Source organism: Megalobrama amblycephala, linkage group LG3 (genome assembly GCF_018812025.1).
Source record: "Megalobrama amblycephala isolate DHTTF-2021 linkage group LG3, ASM1881202v1, whole genome shotgun sequence".
Lineage (NCBI taxonomy): Eukaryota > Metazoa > Chordata > Actinopteri > Cypriniformes > Xenocyprididae > Megalobrama > Megalobrama amblycephala.
Window position 1 is genome coordinate 34847324 of NC_063046.1, and position 13310 is coordinate 34860633.

The following is a 13310-nucleotide window of genomic DNA, read 5'->3' on the forward strand; positions in this document are numbered from 1 at the left end:
CCAAACTATTAAATTCAGTTGCTATTTATTTTTAGATATAATAATCAACACTAAAATAAAAAAAAAAAAACAAGTAAATTGCACATGAGGCAGGATTAGCATTAACTTTAATTAATTAAACATATATTATTTACTTGATTTAACAAATTTATTTAAACATATATTAAATAATTAAGACATTACTAACAGGTAAAGTAAATATGAATATGTAAGCTAATATAGTGCATATATTTAGTGAAATGCTCCCCTCTTGAGTTCATTTCTCTAGTGAACTAACATGCTGTGGACACTAAATGACTTGCCTGAGGTAAATGTAATGCTATGTGAGATATAATTCTCAAGCTGTTTTATTAATGTCATTCCGCAGTTGAAACACTGGTTGATCAGATTACACACAAACATATTTATGCATAGATCGTCTGTTCTTCTTCTGCGCTTTTTCCTATTGTGGCAGTTAGCAAACAGGTTTGTTTAAGTCACATACAGCAATAGCAAGTAAACAAGACCACACCCGTATAGTCAGTTTTGCTCTCAGGGTTATATAAAATTTCACAAAGACCAAGTGAACTGTGCTTTAGATGTTGGTCAGCTTTATAGTAAGGCCAAAATAAGATTAACAGTGAGTGTAATAGTTTAAAATCTGGCAAACGCTTTGTACTTTGAACTACAGTAATACTCAAAAGTTTGGAGTCAGTAGGGTTTTTTTTTTTTTTTTTTTTATTAAAGGGATAGTTCACCCTAAAATGAAAATTCTGACATAATTTACTCACTCTCAAGTTGTTCCAAACCTGTACATGTTTCTTTCTTCTGTTGAACACAAAAGAAGATATTTTGAAGAATGTTGGTAACCAGACTGGTAGCCATTGACTTCCATAGTATTTTTTTTTCCTACATTCATTTTTTTCCTACTTTTTTCCCCAACATTCTTCAAAATATCTTCTTTTGTGTTCCTCAGAGGAAAAAAACACATACAGGTTTGGAACAACTTGAGAGTGAGTAAATGATGACAAAATTTTCATTTTTGTGTGAACTATTCCTTAAACGATTTGAAAATCAACATTACTCTACAGAAGTGTGCATGAATGTGTGTTAGACTTACAGAGGTGGATGTAGAAGGCTCCCCACTGCTGTGAGCTGGCGTGAAAGTTTCCTCCCTCTACATGCAGGTAACGTGTACTGACTGTTTGAGAGCGAAGTCGGTTAAATAACGCCACTTTCGTTCCTGATGCTATACAGACTGCACACAGGAGAGAGACACAACTCTGTCAGAACACACCACAGATACTTCAGAACATGCTGTCTGAATCAAAAGCTCCCTCGGTAACACTTTAGAATACTGTTCCGTCAATAACGAATAACTACACAGGAACAAATGAGTAACGCATTATTAACACTCTAGTAACTACTATTAACTAACAAGAAACTCTGATTAAAGGTGCTATAGAGGATGTTTTCGATGACTGTGAAACCAAAGACTGTTACTGAGTTTTTGAAATGAGCGCATGCTCATTTCGAGGGAACGCCTCCCAAAACTCGTGCACGAGTATTGGAACACGAGTGTTTACCACCGGCATTCGCTGTGTCGTGTTAGTGGATTCATTATGTCGGACTCACCGCAGGTAATTCATAATCTGCAGTTGTTACTCCTGACAAAAACATTGCATGCAGCGCCTGTAGAGTGTGGAAAGTTACTGGAGCGCGCACGTCTCTCACAAGGAACGTCATGGCAGTGATTGACAAGCCAGAGGGCCAATCGTTTATGCGATGATCACACAAACGATTGGCTGATGTTTTTAAGGCCCTACCTCGTGCACAGATGATGTATATTGATATTATTCCTTTCAGTGCACCTAATAAATAGTCTTTTATCAGTTAGTAAAGACAGTTTCAAGTAATATTGCAAAAATGTATAAAACAAAACAAAACATCCTCTATAGCACCTTTAACTAATTAGTAAGTAATAGTGTTCAGTCGAATGTGGTAACTCATCAACTAAATTAATAACTACTATTTTTTTCATACCTCCCAGAGGATGACTAAGAACTGAATTCCAAAGAAAGGAATTACTAATTATTTGGATCAGTATTCTAAAGTGAAAAGCATTATAACTCCGTAATAATGACTTAAGTCACTGTAAGCTTTTGAGGTTTTTGTAAAGTATTGAACAGTAATGACTCAAGTGTTATTACATCCTTCTGAAGGAATTACTATCCAAAACCTTACAAAATGTATAAAAACCTAAAAAGCTTATAATGACTTCAGTCAATACTAGGGAGTTATCATGCTTTTTTACTTTAGAATACTGATCCAAATAATTAGGAATTCCTTTAGAAGGATGTAATAACACTTTAGTCATTACTATCCAAAACCCTCCAAAGCTTACAGTGACTTCAGTCAATATTAGGGAGTTATCATTCTTTTCATTTTAGAATACTGATCCAAATAATGAATAATTCCTTCTGAAGGATTTGGTAATACTTTAGCTCCTTGAGCACTATAACTAATAGTTAATGAACTACCACATTTGACTAAGCAGTATTACTTACTAATTAGTTAATCAGAGTTTCTTGTTAGTTAATAGTAGTTACTAAAGTGTTAATAATTTGCTACTCATTTACTCATTTCTTCTTGTGTAGTTATTCATTAATGATAGAACAGTATTCTAAATTGTTACCGTTCCCTCTAATATGTCATTTTCATTTAAAGTTACTATAAAACAGGATGTTATTATTAATTCCAGTTATGCTTTATTGCTAAATGGTCTCAAAGGCATTGTAAGTGAGTGTAATATGGGTGGTGAATACACTCACGGTCTGCATTTTTGAGGGACTGTTTTTTTTTTGAAGGTTTGGAGATGACCTTGATCCTCTTGCTGAGGAAGACGCCGATGTCTGCGCTGTTGCCGTAGAACATCTTCACCGACAGCATGAAGTGCTTGCGTTTGTCCGAGTCTGATATATATAATGTTTTGGCTGTGCAATAGTTCTACAGGGAAGAAGCAAGATTTGCGTATTCATGAGAAAAATAATGGTATGCTAATTGTGCTGCTTTGGCTCTGTGTGCTCGGCTGAGTAGCTCTTGCTGTTTCATTTTGGCAGCACATCTGTGCATGAGTGCATTACCTTCCCCTCCAAGTTTAGCTGCTGCATCTCCTGATCGCTGTTGCCGATGCCGATGAAGGCGCATGGCTGAGATTCCTGCTCTGAGCAGCCGTCTCGCTCCATCTGTTCTCTCTTCTTCTTCCATCCACAGCCCATCAGATACACGCATGGGGGAGGACAGAAAAACCTAGACAAACACAAAAATTAAGAATGTTACTGTAAGATAGAAAAGTGTTTGTGGAGAACATAAACTGTTCATTACAAATATCAAAGCATGGCATATTGGGCAAGCTCGTTTATGATCAAAACTAGATTTTTGCATTTTCAGAACAAAATGTGAGTGGTGCTTGACAATGAAAAACACACTGGCATAATGTTAAGGTGGTGGTTGCCAATGCATTTCTACAGGGTTACTAGGGTGTTGACAGATGGTTGCTGGCTTAAATTTAAAGTACCCAATTTAGTTAATTTAGATAATATTTTGGATGGATGGATGGATGGATGGATGGATGGATGGATGGATGGATGGATGGATGGATGGATGGATGGATGGATGGATGGATGGATGGATGGATGGATGGATGGATGGATGGATGGATGGATGGATGGATGGATGGATGGATGGATGGATGGATGGATGGATGGATGGATGGATGTGAACAAACCCTGCATTGGATGGATGGAAGGTATACTTCATATATTATGGGATGGATGGATGGATGGATGGATGGATGGATGGATGTGAACAAATACTGCATTGGATGGATGGATGGATGGATGGATGGTATACATATATTATGGGATGGATGGATGGATGGTATACTTCATATATTATGGGATGGATGGATGGATGGATAGATGGATGGATGGATGTGAACAAACACTGCATTGGACGGATGGATGGATGGTATACATATATTATGGGATGGATGGATGGATGGATGGATGGATTTGAACAAACACTGCGTTGGATGGATGGAAGGTATACTTCATATATTATGGGATGGATGGATGGATGGATGGATGGATGGATGTGAACAAACACTGCATTGGATGGATGGAAGGTATACTTCATATATTATGGGATGGATGGATGGATGATGGATGGATGGATGTGAACAAATACTGCATTGGATGGATGGTATACATATATTATGGGATGGATGGATGGATGGATGGATGGATGTGAACAAACACTGCATTGGATGGATGGAAGGTATACTTCATATATTATGGGATGGATGGATGGATGATGGATGGATGGATGTGAACAAACACTGTGTTGGATGGATGGATGCATGGTGTAGTTCATATATTATAGGATGATAGATATATACTTCATAAATTAGGGAATGGATGGATGGATGGTATACTTTATACTGTATATTATGGGATGATAGATAGATGGTATACTTCATAAATTATGGGATGGATGGATGGTATACTTCATATCTTATGGGAAGGATGGATGGTACACTTTATACATTATGGGATGATAGATAGATGGTATATTAAAATGAATGAATTAAAATGAATTAATAAGTGAACATTTAAAACATAAATAAATAAAGCAGCTTCCGGTGATGAAAAAATGACCGAATTAATGAATACACAAAAAATAAAAATACAATTAAATATTAATTATATTTATAATTATATTTATATAAATGTAAAAAATTCAACAGATTCTGCAAGAGGTACATTAATGAGAAAATATACAATTATAAACAACTGTTGAATGAATGAATAGCTATACATTACACATCAAAAGTACAGTACATGACCTATCAGAATTACTTTAGATCAGCACTAGGTGGCAGCACAACATGTGTAGTGTTGGTACAGCTTTCACTTGCACGACAAACTCAAGAAACCACCATCATATGGTCAATCAAAAACACTGAAAACCTAAACCTAAGCAAACCTGCACAGAAGGTACATTTCAGACTGTACTACACCACATCCTGAGGCTGACCAGAGTCTGGGGTCTAAGTCATCTTTGCTCATCTCATGTATATTGTGGACTAGATCATCAAAGGGATGTTAGAGCAAACAGATATCAATCAACATGACCTTGAATGCCGAAGCTGTACTTGACATTAAAGCCGTGATCTCTGTGGGTGACGTTATCTGCTCACCGCACATCTTGGATGCGTGTCTAGACGTGAGGCGGGGGAATGCTCATGACACAGAGCTGCTGCTATTATCTGAAAACTGGTGCAATACAAGGGGAATAACAGCGCTTCCACATCGTCAGACTGAAAGATGCTGTAGATATGAGTTAGGGGACAGACCCAACCCCAATCATGTTTCACCCATACATGACAGGCTCATTTTGGTACTGTTTAGCATTTTCTGTATCGGTGTCTTTGAAATGAAAAAGGAAAAGACATGTCTGAAGTCTACTTTCACATCCTAATAGTGAAAGACTCATGTCGTAGTCAGGACCACTAGGCTTGTGAGTTTGATCTGTATCAATCTGTCATTATCAAAGCAGCAACAAAAATGTGTTGGTTTAATCTATATAACATTTATGATGTCACATTAATGATTACCAGCATGAAAAACCACGACTTTACTACAAACAGCTACAAAGACAACTAGAGTTTGACATTTACTGATGGAAACAGATGCACAAATCTCAAAATGCTAGGGTGTTGGTGAACATGATTTTACCAAGTACAACATGTTGATCCTGGAACAAAATTCCAATCAATTCAGATTTGAGGGACAAGTTTATAGTTTATGTCAAGTTTAGACTTACAACCAGGGTTAGTTGCTTCCACATCAGTGCTATTCATTTTAGAGATAAGTTATGGGTAGGGTTAGGGTTAGGTTTAGGGGGTAGGGATATGGTTAGGGCTATGTTTTGGACAAGATTGTTGTTCCAGGATCAACACCCCCATGTTGATCCAGGAACATGCCTTACTTGGCAAAATCCCAGTGACCCTAGGGTGCTATGGGCAGTTGTTAGGGCATTGGTTTGCAGTTGTCAAGGAGTTGCTATGTGGTTGCTAGGGTGTCCTAAGTGTTAGCTAGGGTGTCACTATCCATGGCTGTGTTTCTTGAAGGCTTTGGGAGCCAAGTTGATCGTAGAGACCATTGATACCAATGGTTCTAAGATGTATTTAGGCTTACAATGATTTTAGCAAATGCAGCCCAGTGTATTTACAAGGGCATTACAATGTGGTTGCTAGGGTGTCCCAGGTGGTTGTCAGGGCATTGTAAAATGAAAAAAAAAAAAAAGTTGATAGTGTGCCGTGGGTGATGGTTAGAGCATTGTTATGCAGTTGCCAGGGTGTTTCAGGTGGTTGCTAGGGATTCATGGGTGGTTGTTTGAACATTGCTATGCAATTACTAGGGTACTGGGGGTGGTTTCCAGGGCATTGCTATGCGGTTGCTAAGTGGTTGTTTAGTGTGTTACTACTAAGGCATGTGCAAGGGTATTGCTATATAGTTGCCTAGTCAACAAGTCACATGATTTGAGCAATCATTCAGTAGCAAAAATTTTAATACTTAGTTTGGGGGGCTTCAAATCCCTTATCCTACATATGAGCAACAGTAATAGTCACCATTAGCTGTTTTAAGTCAACGTGGTCACAAAAGGACACGCAAAGAAGCAGAACTGGTGCAACAAGTCAAGTGCTTCACATTCATTTTCAATTGAAGCTAAATGATACACTTCCTAGTCATAAAACATCTCTGATTACAGAACACATGTATATGATTTCATGAAGCGCATACTTTTGTTCTCATCTGGCATTCTGTTGTTCTTGACAAGTGTCCAGGTTTTGGCTGTGTTGTTCACGAATAACAGTGCTGTCTCTCTGCCAAATGAGGCCGAGCGAGCTGTAACCGCGACATCAGTTCCCCAGACACTGTGTTTCTCTACAGTTATCATCTTGTCTCTCTTTCCGCTGACCTTCTCTCCTTCACTTCCCTGTCTCATATCACCTCACCTCCTTAATCATTTCTTTTCTCTTTCCTGTCATTATTTGGTTTCTTTTCTTATCAGGTTCTCTCTCACTCCTTTTTTCTTCTTAAATGTTCTTTCCTTCTCTTGTCCTTTCACCTCTTCATCTGACATTCATTCTTCCCTAAAAACCTAATTTTCCTACCTTAGGGAAGAGATGGACAGCATAAGGGGTTTCACATGGAACACATTTTTTTGTGCTCAAAAACACAGATGGAGAGCTTAGGAATGGAACAGGGGTTAAAAGTGGAACTATTTTAATGCGTCTTAAAATTGCAAAGCTCATGGCGTAAGATGCTGAAAAAAAGTGAGACACATACATAACTATCAAAGATTAAATAATTAAACAATTTTGCAAATGTTCCATATTTATGCCTGCTAAAAGGCCAAAAAGCATTTTAAAATTCATCTCATGAATTCACCAAAAATCGCAGTGGTCGTTTACCTTTTTTCATTGCCGTATGATTTCTGTGCAACTTTAGCGTGTAGGATAAGCACAGTTTGGTCTCCTCGTTCCTTCAGGTAATTCCGCATGGCTTCTCTGTAATCACAGAAGGAAAATAAGCACATAAGACAGTTAATTTTAGATAATTAGTGAGTAATGGGAATTTTGAGTAATTCTGTAGCCAAAAATGTATTAAAGGTAAACTTACAAATGTGCGTTCAAATTTAATAACATGCGTAAAATCTATAATTTTCTTATTCTTCACAAATGTTACAACTTCAAAAAAAATAAATCTGCATGGTTTGAATAGTTTAACTAGTCAACTAGTTGGTGGAGTGCTTAAAGGTGCTAAAGAGGATGTTTTGTTTTATACATTTTTGCAATATTACTTGAAACTGTCTTTACTAACTGATAAAAGACTATTTATTAGGTGCACTGAAAGGAATAATATTAATATACATCATCTGTGCACGAGGTAGGGCCTTAAAAACATCAGCCAATCGTTTATGCGATCATCGCGTAAACGATTGGCCCTCTGGCTTGTCAATCACTGCCGTGACGTTCTTTGTGAGAGACGAGCGCGGCTGCGCGCTCCAGTAACTTTCCACACTCCACAGGCGCCACATGCAATGTTTTTGTCAGGAGACAGGAGTAACAACTGCAGATTATGAGTTACCTGCGGTGAGTCCGACATAATGAATCCACTAACATGATACAGCGAATGCCGGTGGTAAACACTCGTGTTCCAATACTCGTGCACGAGTTTTGGGAGGCGTTCCCTCGAAATTCTTACGCATGCGCTCATTTCAAAAACTCAGTAACAGTCTTTGGTTTCTCAGTCGATGAAAAGATCCTCTTTATCACCTTTATGCAAAAAAAGTGGTATAATCAGATATGGTCCACACGGAAATATATGAACGGAGGAAACGTCAATACGGTGGCTGTAGGAATGAAAGTCCTACCTCACAATTAAAAGGATGAATCATTTTTTTTGCTTACACTAGAACACTCTTGCACATTAGCTGGAACAGCATAAATGTTTTCATAACATTCATAACATCATAACATTGACATCAGATTTTAATCTTGATCTGAAGTATGTTAATGAAATGTTATTTCGACAAACAGTTCTGTAGATTTTGGTCTTTCCCCATTCAAGTAGACGGGAACTGTACTTGCATGACAAGCTGCCCGATTATGGCTGCCAAGTAACCTGACTTGGCGTAAGGGGACTTTGATATAAGATTATCATAGATTAAAAAAAAAAAAAAAAAATCCATTACTGAAAGAGGCAAGATTACATTTTTTCATAAAAAGGGCAACTTTTCACTTGCCTGCTTTAAGTCCAATGCCACAGTTAAGAGTTTTTCAAACGTTTCCTTGTGTTTCAGACCTGTTTAGAACTGCTGTTGTAGATGGTTCTGGTGAAAGCATGTGTGTGTTTCTTTAAAGAGAAGGCTTTCTGAAGGCCTGTATGTGCTTCAAAACCCAAATCTCCAGAGCTTGACTAGAAACACAGGTCCAAGTTTGATTAGCCAATTCTCTGGTGAGTGCAACTATGTGTTGCTTGCAGAAAGCATACAAACACTGCGGCCAAAAACCTCAGCTTTCCAGCTGGGGGTCTTTAAAATAAAAAGAAGGGGAAGAGGGGGGTAAGAAAAAGGGCAAAAGGACAGCAATGTGTGTGTGCACAAGTCAAACGGCACAAAATCTCTTAGCTCATAATCGAAGAATTCCGATTTCGTGTCAGTGTTCCAATTACCTCAGTTAACTAACGAAAAACATCCCAGCATGTGCAAACTTAAATTAGCTTGCTAAATGTGGACACTCTGCAAGTGTGATGCATTCAAAGGAAACATAAAAAAAACAAGGTTGTTGTTTAATGCAATACATACGTTCTTTGAACAGAATCCTAAACAGAAATATTCTGCAGGAAGATGAAAAACACTGATCTGTAACAGACCGTAAGTGTTGGACAAAAACCGCTCACGTACACACTCGCACAAAAAAAACGGCTCATTTGCACAGATGTCAGTGACACCTGACACGTCAAAATGCTCAGAGGGACACAGAGATGGGGTTATTGTGGGGGGCAGCTTACACACACACACACACACACACAGGCAGCTTCCCTTTGCCACACAAACGTCTCACACACGCTCAAGTTAGACAGGCTTTTGTTATGGAAAGCAAGGGGGCCCTGTGACATGAGGGTGGGAGGGGAAGTATGAGAGGGAAGAGAGGTGAAAGGGTTGTGCTCTGACAATAATCCTTCTCCTACAAGACGAGAGACAGGCTCGCTAAAATTGAGCACCGAGACTAACAGGAGAACTAACGTTTAAAGTAAAAGTAACTTCACACTCTGGCCTAATCAAGTTTCCAGCAGCAATTCTGTTTTTCCCACACTGAGGGCAAAACGCTATGTGATGCCACACAATCAGTTGTGTCAGCAATAATTAAATTATCTGCTTTATATTAAAGGTGCATTAAAGTTTGGTGCTAATTTTAAAAAGTTTCATTAAAGGGTTAGTTCACCCAAAAATGAAAATTATGTCATTAATGACTCACCCTCATATCGTTCCAAACCCGTAAGACCTTCGTAAGACCCGTTCATCTTCGGAACACAGTTTAAGATATTTTAGATTTAGTCCGAGAGCTTTCTGTCCCTCCATTGAAAGTGTTTGTACGGTAGACTGTCCATGTCCAGAAAGGTAATAAAAACATCATCAAAGTAGTCCATGTGACATCAGTGGGTTAGTTCAAATTTTTTGAAGCATCAAAAATACATTTTGGTCCAAAAATAACAAATACTACGACTTTATTCAGCATTGTCTGAAGCAACTGCCCATAACACCCTAGGGTCACTGGGATTTTGCCAAGTAAGGCATGTTCCTGGATCAACATATTTTGTTGATTCTGGAACAACAATCTTGTCCAAAACATAGCCCTAACCATATACCTACCCCCTAAACCTAACCCTAACCCTAACCCTACTCATAACTTATCTCTAAAATGAATAGCAACTAACCCTGGTTGTAAGTCTAATATACATTTTCAATGGAGGAGCAGAAAGCTCTTGGACTAAATCTAAAATATTTTAAACTGTGTTCCGAAGATGAACGGAGGTTTTACCAGCAGAGACAGGGAGAGAATCAGTACCTGTACACCCGAAGAAGCAGAAAAGGTCTGAGTATAGAAAAACCAACACAGAGTTTTGAAAGGAAAGAAAAAAAAAAAAAAAAGAAAAAAAAAAACAGCACACAAATATACAGCATACTGAAGGTGGAAAGATTTGATGTAAAAAAAAAAATCATGCCCAAGTTTCTTCTATTTATTTTTTATTTTTTGGACGGTAAGGGAATATTGTGTAGAGGGCACTCTGAAACTCTGAAAGTATCAGCATAACTTACATAAAACTCCATCCAAAAAACCCTGTCGATAGAAGTCAGTGCAGCAACTAACAGCATTGTGGTATCTGTACTGAAAGTACACAAAGGCCATGTTTACATCTGGTATTAAGATGCATAAGATGGACAGAAGTGGTTGAAAGTGGACAAAAGAGAGACAAAAGGATTAAAATATTTTTAATATTTTGAAAAACGTGATATAGACCTTCGGAAATCGCATACTGCGTAGGTACTACATTTGAATTTGAAATTACTTCATGGCCGTTAAAAAGTACGTTCTATATAGCATGAAAACGGGTAGTATGAATGAAATTTGGATGTACTACATCCAGCATGTTGTTACTGTCATTAGACCTACTACCGGTCAGTTGCACGGCTTCACTGCCATTCATAATGCTGCCTTCATGTGCTATCTGAAATTCCCACTTCTGAAGTCGTGATTACGAACTCTTGCTTTGTGCTTTGTTGTCAAAAAGAATAGAAATCGTGGAGGAGACCAGGTTTATTCTTATTTCTTTATTTGCTTATTTCTTGGGGAAATATTGAAGCCAAAATGTAATGAAGATATTTAATTCTAAATAAAATGTAGCATCCCATTTGTTGACAGACATATAAACATTCACCGCAATTAGGTTTTCGGTCAAATACATGCTATTTTCGGTGTGTATGAAACATACGATATTGTTCAAATGGTTATTCATATAAGTAAATATGCACTACTTTATCGACAAGATGATTGTAGCTGTTGTGGAAAAAAATGAAAAAAAGAATACCAGTCATAGCAACAATCTTTCGCCCCTCTGCATGTTTAAAGTTTAAAGTTTAGCCCAACTTGGAAACTTAAATATCAAAATTTCCCAGTAGTAAATATGACTTGAGATGGCGTTAATGTCCAATTTCTGAGTAGGAAACTTATATTTACGATAATTCCAATAGCAAGTGAAGGCAGCATAAACCCTTTATCACGGTCTCATGGGGTAGAATGCGCTCTCCAGATTATCGGCGGAAGCAGTACGTCATCCGGCTGCTTTTCGCCTGGTTTTTGAATACTAAGTATTCAGACATACTACTCTTTTTGCATACTATTTTTCACATACTTAATAGTAGAGAAGTATTCGATTTCAGATGCAGCACTTGTGTTCTTTTTTTTCATTCCACTCAGCTCTGCGTCTCACATTTTTTGCTTTTAAAAATGTAAGACACATTGGAGCAGATAGCCTCGTGGGCAGTGCTTAGACATGTAGCGCCAGTTGCGTTTGGGCAATCCGAGTTCAACCCTGCCCCCCTACTATACTACCTAAATAAAGGCAAAAACACACAAGGCGCAAAAAAATCTAATCTTTCCACTTGCATATGCCATATCAATGTTAAGGCCGTGTGTCCACCTAAGCGTTTTTTCCAGCTGCTAGCGTACTTTTTCAATTGTTTTCAATGGGAGCGCCGCGTTTTTTAAACGCCAGGAGCGTAACGAGCCGCTGAGCGTCTTTTTCACGCTCAAGCGCTGAGAGCTCTGCGTTTTTTACTGGTCGCCTCGAGTTGAAGAATGTTCAACTTTGAGGAAAACGCTGCGCTCATCACTGTCACTTTTTAGCCAGCCGTCCAATCAGAGTGGAGGAGGGGCGGGACAAATACTACACCGGCCAACCGTCACAACATTCTTGCTGTACAACAACATCAACAAACAGAGAACGGAACAAAATGGATGAGAATTTAATATTACTGCTCTCCGAAAATACATAGCAAAGTAATTTCACAATGTGTGAACATTTTAAGTCTGAAACAAATTACCTGCAAAATCAGTTATAAGTAACAGTGCCATGATATTCCGTATCATAGCAACAAAGCGTCTCAACGGAAAAAAACGTTGCGCAGCTGAAGCGCTCTCAAGCGCTTACAGATAGGCGTTTTAAGCAGAGCTGGCTAAAAACGCTCTGGTGGACACACGGCCTTAGTTAAAGCTTCTTTTTTTGTCTTTGTTGGTCAAATCACATTTATTTATAGCACTTCATACAATGCAGATTGTTTCGATATGAATGACCACAAAAGGGACTTAATAATAAAAAAATGCAATTATTTATTTATTTATATTACTATTGATTTCTGTCTATTGCTGTTGTCAGCATTTTATAAAAGCAATAATTCTGAACCAATAATATTTCACTCTACCCACAAAAACAGAAAACAAATCAGACAAGAGCCTGTTTCTGGTCACAGTCATGACAAAAAGCATGAAAGAGACAGTTTATTGCTTGCTGTTTTATGATATGATGTCTGTTTAAGACACATCATAGTTTTAGACTTATGTCTAAGATTACACTGTCAAATTTGTGTGCTAAATTTTACCGTCATAAAAGAACACTGAAGGATCCCATCTGCCAGGTTGC

General features: G+C 38.0%; 1 protein-coding gene across 2 annotated transcripts in view; it reads right to left on the bottom strand.

Annotated features, from left to right (window-relative positions):
* Positions 1-13310, bottom strand: part of rbpjb (recombination signal binding protein for immunoglobulin kappa J region b) — a 69002-nt gene that overhangs the window by 10827 nt on the left and 44865 nt on the right. For both annotated transcript variants that reach the window (XM_048185256.1, XM_048185255.1), the window contains exons 3-6: positions 7520-7615; positions 3123-3288; positions 2811-2985; positions 1100-1237 (exon numbers count right to left, since the gene is read on the bottom strand). In XM_048185256.1, coding sequence (XP_048041213.1) covers positions 1100-1237; positions 2811-2985; positions 3123-3288; positions 7520-7608 — 568 coding nt within the window. In that variant the 5' untranslated portion in view covers positions 7609-7615. The remainder of the gene's footprint in view (positions 1-1099; positions 1238-2810; positions 2986-3122; positions 3289-7519; positions 7616-13310) is intronic.